The following is a 9,613-nucleotide window of genomic DNA, read 5'->3' as shown; positions in this document are numbered from 1 at the left end:
TATTAAACTGTAAGAAATCAATGTTTTATCAAGTTGTAAAATCCACTATTAGTTATATTAAACTGTAAGAAATCAATGTTTTATCAAGTTGTAAAATCCACTATCAATTATGTCAAACATTTCACGATAACAATCAATAGTTTTATGAATACACAAAATACACTTAGTTATGCCAACTTCAAATAACAATTATAGGTTCTTTCAAGACGTAAGGCTTAATATCATAGACATAGAATTCTCCTTCTTGCAAGACAAAACACACACTAAGAGTGGCGTCGTTGTTTAAACCTGGAGATCACAACTTCATTTAAAGATAATGTATCCACTATTAGTTGCGCCGAAACGTGGTGATGACAACCGCCATGTTGCTTTAAGACGATGTCAAACTCTGTAGAATAACAACTTGTTTGTTTTTCTATAAACATGCGAAATTCATTATTAAATATATAAAATATACACAGATGGCATCTGCTCAAGGAAAATCCCCGAAGGCTTGAGACACGAGTAACAGATTCACGATTTATCACAATACATAACAAGTTGTTCCACTTCTAGTGATAACGTTACTTGAACTTCTTCAGGAAGTTGTACAGCTCTTTATGAAAAAGTTTCGGTTGACTTTGATGAGCAGGAGAGGAGGCGTGCGGGAAAATACGGAGCTCACTTCCTGGAATCTTCTCCAAGGCTTTAGCGGGTTTTAAGTTATTCTTTTGGTCTTTGTCCCCACTGATTACCAAGGTTGGAACCTAAAGACAACATATAATAGTAGCAGTTTCTAGAACTTATTTAAAACTCAACATACATACATTCTTTTAAATATACATTATTAATCCGGATGGTTGATATATTAGCACAACAGAGGCATGGTTTTCACATCATTTTATTCGCTACACAGAACCTATTAGTAGGATTTGTTTATAATTAAGCACAAAGCTACACAATGGACTATCTGTACTCTGCCCGCCACGGGTATCAAAACCCGGATTCTAGCGTTGTAAGTCCGCAGACATACCGCTGTGCTACTGGGGGGCTATCGGTAAGGAAGCGATACAAGTTGCTATCATCTACAAATATTGAGCCAACCAAGTTCTCTCACTTCATTACCACCAAATTAATTATTTCTCAAAAGCCTATGCTGGATAATAAAATGCTTAGTTTTTAATACGTTTATATTCGGTATAAACTCTATACTCTGCATAGAGACTTTTTGATTTTTTTTTCGGTTATATGTCGAATTTTTAGTTTATCGTCGTTTTACGCTGTAACTTCTGCAGTTATTGCTTAACTAATTTTCGTCACGTGATTTTAAATATCTTCATTAATATGTCGGCATAGGTCGTCAAAGAATTAATGTCGCGTTTTGGAACACTTTCATTACCCCCTCCCCCCCAAAAAAACAACACGTACATCACGTATAATAGTTAAACGAACCGCCTAAACGTCACGTTAATGTAGCCTATATAATGTGTAAAGTTCAGTATATTCTAATCCCTTATAGTGATGGCACATGACGAGACACACATTCGGCATGCAATGATGTTTGAATACAAGAAGGGAAACAACGCCTCTGTAGCCACAAAGAATATCAAAGACGTTTATGGAAATGTTTTGAACGTTCGTAAGTTTCAACGATGGTTCAGAAAATATCTTTCAAGTCACTTTAGCCTTAAAAACTGCGATGGCAGGGATCGACGCTCTGAAGACGCTTGTTGAGTCTAACCCAAAGCAACATACTCGTGAAATGGTCCTGAAATTACATGTGTCTCATGAAACAATAAGTAAAATCTAAGAAATATGGGAAAACTCCATAAATAAGGTGTTTGGGTGCCTCACGAACTCTCCGATGATCATCGTTTCCAACGTGTGAACGTTGCTTCGTCTCTTCTGGCACGTAATGCGCGTAAACCATTTTTGGACAGAATTGTTACCGGTGATGAAAAATGGATTCTCTATGCGAATATTAAACGCCAAAAACAATGGATTAGTCCTAAATAAAAAGTGATGCTTTGCATTTGGTTGGACATCAAAGGAGTAATTTATTTCAAACTCCTCAATCCGCAGCGAACTGTCAATGCAGAGTTCTATAGTCAGCAACTGGAATGTTTAAATCAAGGCCTTCATCAGAAACGCCCTTCACTCGTCAGTCGGAAAGTTGTTCTTCTTCTCCACGACAATGCACGTCCACATGCGCCACATTTGACTCGCTGGAGCACCATCTTAATGGGAAAACGTATGCAAATGTGTAAGTGTTAAAGCGGACATCGACATGTTTTTTTGCTTCAAAGCCAACTGATTTCTCTAATCAGGGCATTAACAACCTGACTGTAAGATAGAAAAGCATCATTGATAACAATGGAGAATATTTCATTTAATAAATGTTTTGTTTTGATATACAAGTTGTTCGGGTTTTCCATCTAAAAAAAGCGACATTAATTTCTTGACGACCTAATATATTAGAGACGGTCTGATGTTTCCTAGTTTGCCCCTGAAGAAGAAAGGGTTACCTTTCAAATGCGCTTGGGTTCTAGGGTTTTTATCATTGTATATTAAGTCTTCTTGAACCTACGTGACATCATCAGTTATGTTTATTATGTCAGGTTATGGTATTCGAGATTTAAACACTCTGCTTTACTTAATTATTGGCCCCCCAGTGGCACAGCGATATGTCTGCGGACTTACAACGCAAGAAACCGGGTTTCGATACCCGTGGTGGGCAGAGCACAGATAGCCCTTGTGTAGCTTTGTGCATAATTAAAAAGAAACAAAACAAACTTAATTGTTGTTAGACTATATCATTAGAATGCGCTTAGTTACAGACACTGTTTCAAGTTTCTGTCTCACTATTGTTAGATCATATTACTTCGATATCATCAAAATAATGTAATTAGTAATAGTGTTAGGATGATTATATTTAAGCTCATATTAAATCAGTTTTTGTGTCAGTGTTTTACTTAATTATTATTAAACCAAGCTATTTCTACCGCTTATTAAAACCTCAGACATAAAAACATATTTTTTTTTCATACATACATTATAAACTCGGGTAGTTAAAATATAAACATGTATTTAACTCGTATTTTAGTATCAAACTAAGCTACCGTATCAACAGAATATCGTACGTAGTTACGATACATTGGTATTATTTCATTGTTATCAAGAAAAGTTAATCCGTTTTGTCACGCTGCTTCACTCCATTACGACGATATCATACATATACATAACCAAAACAATGTACGTAGTTACGACAGAGTGGTATTATTTCATTGTTATCAATAATACAATAATAGATAATGCTGTTTACTTACACGTTATCAGAACGGTGTTCTTATAACGCTACAGTTGCGTAATTTTATTTCAAGACTGTTGTCACAATACTGTAAAATAACTCAGACTACTTAACTTTTGTTGTTGTTTTGGGGCAAAGCCAAATTGAGCTATCTGCTGTGTCAACAGCAAGGAATTGAACCCCAGATTTTAGCGTTACAAGTCTTGACTTAGATGTCACCACACTATTTCGTTATTACTAACTGTTAGGTTATTTCATTTATATGTTGGATACTCTTGTGTCTAACTTTTTCTTGGTTATCTACCCACTACGTCCGAAGGTGGACGGAGGTTATTTTTTTCACCCCTGTGCGTGTGTTTGTTACCAAGAATTCTCAAAAACCTCATAATGGATTTGGACGAAAATTGGTATAGATTTGTTGTTTTGTTATTAAGCACAAAGCTCCACAAAGGGCTATCTGTGCTCTGCCCACCACGGGTATCAAAACCCGGTTTCTAGCAGTATAAGTCTGCAGACCTTCCGCTGTGCCACTGGGGAGTTGGTATACATTTTGGACTATGATCCAACTTAGAACTGATTAGTTTTTTGAGGGTCAAGGTCAAAGGTCAATATCACAACAAGCTCACGAAAATAATAATAAAAAATCCCTATCTGTTAACATGGGCACCGATTTTTCACACTATTTTTATTCTATAACTCAGTCCAAAATGATTCGAGAAACTCTAGTTATTGTATGATTATATTTTACTCGATACCATCAGTCCGTATCGTTCATAATTAATTAATTAATTAATTAATTTGACTAACCTTAATTTTTACGTAGTCTTCAGCCTTCATACTCGAAGGAATGATAGGAGATATAATAATAGCAGCCAAAATCTTCTCTGGATACATGCTTAGATGGGGAAGAACAAAAAGACTGCTCAGAGAGGGCGCCACCACCAACGGCTGGGGCATCTGAAGGCTCCAGATCAACTCACTCATGAAATCCGGTCGTTTGTTAGGTATGACGTTATCTATAGCGCTTTTCCCGAATCCTTGAAGAGAAAAATAAAAGATAAACAATTACTCTGAGTAATGCAAAAACAATGTAGCAAGAGTTATTACCTTGGATTCAGTAACAGTGCAAACAAAATAACAATTCCAGAGAGGGAGGAAGAGGTCAACGCTGAACCTGACCCTCCCTGGTCCAAAACATGGACCGAATACCGATGAAGAAGTCTGAAAGATACATAATATTAGTATGAAAAATAGCTCGATATAATTACCAATTTTAATAATGTTATGCAATGAATTTTAAATAGAACGTAAGAGGGAAGTTTTAGAATGAACATCTGAGTAGAACTGATAAATCTGGAGAAGTATCGCTACAGAATACTTAATGTTCCTAACGAGCTTTTTTATTGACGTCACAATATTAACTCACATTGTACACAGCCCGATCCATGTTATTGAAAATGGAAGAGGCTTATTTATTGTGGAACACAAAGGTACGTGATGGACTATCTGTACTATGTTCACTACGAGTATCGAAACCCAGTCTTTAGTGTTAAAAGTCTTCCAACTTTCCTGAGCCACTGGGGGGGGGGGGCTACAGAAAGAAGTACCCAGCTACGCAGAGCATATAAACGTGACGTCGTAAGTTCCACACTTGCGAGGTGTTATTGAAGCGTAATAAGGTTATCAACCTTTCATGGGTGTCAAATTAATTTTGTGCTTCATAAGAAAATAACATAACTTTTTCATGAAAACAATACAACAGAGAAATCTGCACACAAACACAGGAGTCAGCTTAAATGACACTCGAAGCAGAAATTACTTTGTGCCCTACGCTAGGGGTTCACAAACAGCCGGCCGTGGACCCCTGGGAGACTGCAGGAAAGTGTTAGGGGAGCCGCAGCAAATACACTATCGTACTTAGTATCAATAGATTCATTGGGTGGGAGCCTCAGTCAGAATGTGGAATGTTCTGGGGGAAAGTTTGGGAACTACTACGTCAGAAAACCGACTAAATTGTGGATATATATATAAAGAAAATACATAAATATTTAATATTCTAGCTAATCATTATAACTCATTTAAATAATTTTAAAAATAGTACTACAAAGATTGGATATATTTCTTATCCTTAGGGTCCAATATGTGTGTGTGTGTACGTGTGGCAAATGGACTCTTGTTAAGTTTTATTATGATACTCAAAATTTGCCACTTTGACAGTTTAAGATATGAATGTTGGTAAAACTCGTTCTAGTCACTGTAGAGTTATAAAAGAAGTTTAGGTATTCCAAGTTCCTTTGATATATACAAGTTAAAGTATGTTCTTTGAATACAAAGCCATCATAATAGCCAATCAAAACAGTCAATTCAAATTATTTAATGTAAAAAACCAACTTCCGTTCGAGGAAATTAGCAGTAACATTTTGTAAATTTATAAAGAAATCATAAAAATAGAACAATTTTCATAGTTGATTTTGAAATTTCTATCATACATAAATAAGAATATGTATTAGCACATTTCTGCATTTTCATGCTAACCACACTGTAAAAAAAAATGAAGTAATATTACGTGAATACTGTGTTTTATAAAAAATTAAACTTACACATTCTACAATTTAAACATACTACACAACATTTTACATTTCTGTATAGTCTCATTATATCCCAGAGTGATGTAATTTAACTGTAATTACATGTTTCATGTACTCCAACTGATAAGATTGTGTGATAATTTGAACAACTTCCAAGCCGGATATGATCAACAAACGCTAGATAAAAGATTTGGTGTTTTATTATAGACACAGTAATCCAATTTTTCCGTCATCACGAGCAGGACTGAACAGCGGAATCTCGCATACCCAAGTTAGATAGGCCGAGCAAACAACTAAAACACCATTGTTATGGTTTGAACGCCTTTTACAAGTTGGCGAAGCATGATATAATTAAGTATGTTTGTCACAAGACATTATGTTAGGCCTATTACATTTTTAATATCACATTCCTTATCTAGACCCTTACGGAATTTCAAGAATTAGAATAGTATATATTAATAGTGTTTCAACGCGACTGTATTTGTCATATCCATTCCCAACGACGCAATTCGCTCAGTCCTATATAAATAGTATTTCAACCACTATTATGTTCGTTGTATACCAGCCGGCCTAAAAAGCTCTGGATTGATCGAAACGCGTCGTCGGCAATGGATATGACGAATACAGTGTGGTTGAAATACTGTTAATATACACTCTTCTAATTCTTTAAAATCCATAAGGGACCATATTAGGTATGTAATGCTAAAATATACCAGGCCTAACATAGTGTCTTATGATAAATATGATTAAATAAAACTACAACCTCCCTTCCTTCTCACGGACGACGCTCGTCTTCAGGCCTTTTCTCAAGGTCGCAAGGCGAACATAAACTGAACGTCATTTTTTATAGTAATCAAAGTTTTTGTGCATCCTGGACCCGCGATCGAGCCGTGAACCTTTTGCACGTAGGGGAGTGCTCTATAACTGGGCTAAACAGTTATTACAATAGCACTTCCAGTAAGGCATTTTTAAACAACTCGAACTACCATATATGGATAAGACGCTGAGGCAATTTTTTCGATTAATTCTTGAAAGGGTATGCTTTTCTAATTAATTTTCTTATCTTGAAAACAAACCAAAAATGACGTATTTTATATCTGTGAAATCAGTGATAAGGTTATGATTATTCTTTTATTGATTCAAGTAGGTGCTTCAGATTTTTAGCACTTACAACGCCAAATAGTCCAATTAAAGATATATGATGTTTTGTTGTTGTTGTTGTTGAATTTCACATAAAGCTACTCAGGGGCTAACGCCCCTTGCTGGGACAGCGGTAAGTCTTTGGATTTATACTGCTAAAATCAGGGGTTCGATTCCTCCTCGGTGGACACAACAGATAGTCCGATGTGGCTTTGCTATTAAAAAAAAAATCTGCGCTAACTTTCCTAATTTTGAAGTGACAGGCTAAAGGGAAGCTTGTCAACACCACCCACCACCAACTCATGGGCTACTCTTTTACCAAAAAACAGTGAGCTTGACCAACTCATTAACACCCCCGTGGCTGAAAGGGCAAACACGTTTGGTGACAGGATGATTCGAACTCGGGATTCATGGGAAAAGTGTATGTATATAAATTAATAAACTGATTATAAAATGGAGGAATAAGTCTTCCTTACTGAACAAGATAAAATTAGTGTGCATTTGCACAATGAAGCTTAATAAATGAAACAAATGACAAAGACTAAATGGTATTAAAAAAACTGGCACTAGATTTACTCTCCTAAAAATGCCCCCCAGTGGCACAGTGGTATGTCTGCGGACTTGCAACGCTAGAAACCGTGTTTCGATACCCGTAGTGAGAAGAGCACAGATATCCCATTGTGTAGCTTTGTACGTAACTACAAACAAACTCCTAAAAATATTCATAATTAATTTAGTCACTTATAAAACAATTTCACAGGTTTCTTTCGTTTTTATTGAAAGACAGCCCTACAGTATTGGGAAAAATGATGTAAACATACAAGTAAAACATAACACAAGGAGTTATAAACATTATGCCAGTGTAGCACTGTGATTGGTTGGATGACAGCCACTCACAATGTAAACTAAAAAAAAAAAAAGGTTACGCTACTCTAGTAATAGAGGATGAATGCCATTCTATAATAATTGCATTTTATACTAATTTTATTCACTGTTTTTATAATCATTTTCAATACTGTGTACTTAACACAACCAATGAAACTGTCCCACTACGACGAATATTGATATTAACTATATATTAATGGTAGATCAAATTTTATAAAGCTAAACTCATTAAACATAAATTAATGGGACTCAAATTACAATCCGCCATGCGAATATTTGATACGACCCTACGAGGTCGCTATCTGTTCAAGTATTTCGACACGTGTTTTTATATTTTAAGTGAACACCAAAAGAAAAAGTGTTTGTCGTTTGAATAAACAGTAAACATTATGAACTTTTACATTGATTTTAAGCTATGGATCAAAACATTATCGTCATTCACGACGAAAGCAATTCAAAATTATAAAACCGGTGGGACGAAATTATGCTGTGTTAAAACAAACGTAAAAATTCCAGTTTACTTATAGTTTTTGTTTTAAAAAACAGTCCATCCCCCGGTCTATGGACTTACAACGCTACAATTCGGGGTTCGATTCCCCGAAGTGTATACAGCAGACAGCCCAATGTGGCTTTGCTAAAAATAACAAACAAACAAACTAAGGCAGTCCAGTGTTTGAAGGATACTCGTCTTCCAGCATCCACAACAGTCCAGGATTTGAATGATAATTGTCCTCCAGCACCCACACCCAATGCTGAATACATACACTGTACAAACAGTGACATAATAAGTTTGCTGTCTTCTGTACAGTGAAGACTCCGAATGGACTATCACACTTTAATACTAAGGTTTAGTAGTGGTAAGTAACAGTAACTTGAGACGATCAATATCTAAACTACACATTTCATACAACTGACATTCCCGTGTTTTATTCAATCGACAAATTCTATGAAACATAAAATTGCGAAAGTTGAAGAATTGAAAAAATACTGCCATTGTTGTTTTAGTGCAAATATGCACCTTGGGGGAAACGAACCCCATATTTTAGCATTGTATGTCTGTAAACTCACCGCTGACTCACGTGGAGCCATTAAATTGAAAAATTAAAAAAAATACTTGAGCAATAAACATACAATAAAATATGTTAGGCGGAGCTGTTTTAGTGGTAATTTTCTAATTCACTGTATGATTAAATGTGCAGAAAGATTTTTGTTTTTTAACCAAGGTTAGATCATGGATTGGTTTGTATGTTTTGAATTTCGCCCAAAGCTACACGAGGGCTATCTGCGCTAGCCGTCCCTAACTTAGCAGTAAAAAACTAGAGGGAAGACAGCTAGCCATCACCACCCACCGCCAACTCTTGGGCTACTTTTTTACCAACGAATAATGGGATTGACCGTCACATTATAACGCACCCACGGCTGAAATGGCGAGGAAATTTGGTAGAACGGGGATTAGAACCAGCGACTCTCAGATTGAGAGTCGAGCGCCCTAACCACCTGGCCATTTGAATCATGGACCAGACCGTGAATGCTATAAATGTGTCAAACATTTCATAAAAAAAGAAGTTTAGGGTTCAGACAGTTTAAAGAAATTAGTTTATGAATAAACACAGCGACATTTAAGAATAGCTGAATACCCTTAGCTGATTCCTTAACTTCAAATCATCTTAAGCGGATATATATATATATATATATATATATATATCCGCTTAAG

General features: G+C 35.9%; 1 protein-coding gene across 3 annotated transcripts in view; it reads right to left on the bottom strand.

Annotated features, from left to right (window-relative positions):
- Positions 1-528: 528 nt before the first annotated feature.
- Positions 529-9,613, bottom strand: part of LOC111085948 (protein ABHD14B-like) — a 47,606-nt gene continuing 38,521 nt past the window's right edge. For 2 of the 3 annotated variants that reach the window (XR_002610717.1, XR_002610718.1), the window contains exons 2-3: positions 4,094-4,323; positions 529-746 (exon numbers count right to left, since the gene is read on the bottom strand). Coding sequence is in view for 1 of the 3 variants with exons in the window: in XM_022386899.1 (XP_022242607.1) it covers positions 564-746; positions 4,094-4,270 (360 nt within the window). In the remaining 2 variants the exon portion in view is untranslated. Of the gene's footprint in view, positions 747-4,093; positions 4,330-9,613 lie in introns of those variants that run through there. The other variant, XM_022386899.1, reaches the window with a different exon arrangement.

Source organism: Limulus polyphemus, unplaced genomic scaffold (genome assembly GCF_000517525.1).
Source record: "Limulus polyphemus unplaced genomic scaffold, Limulus_polyphemus-2.1.2 Scaffold732, whole genome shotgun sequence".
NCBI classification, from domain to species: Eukaryota; Metazoa; Arthropoda; class Merostomata; order Xiphosura; family Limulidae; genus Limulus; species Limulus polyphemus.
This window is presented reverse-complemented; position numbering and strand designations above follow the sequence as displayed.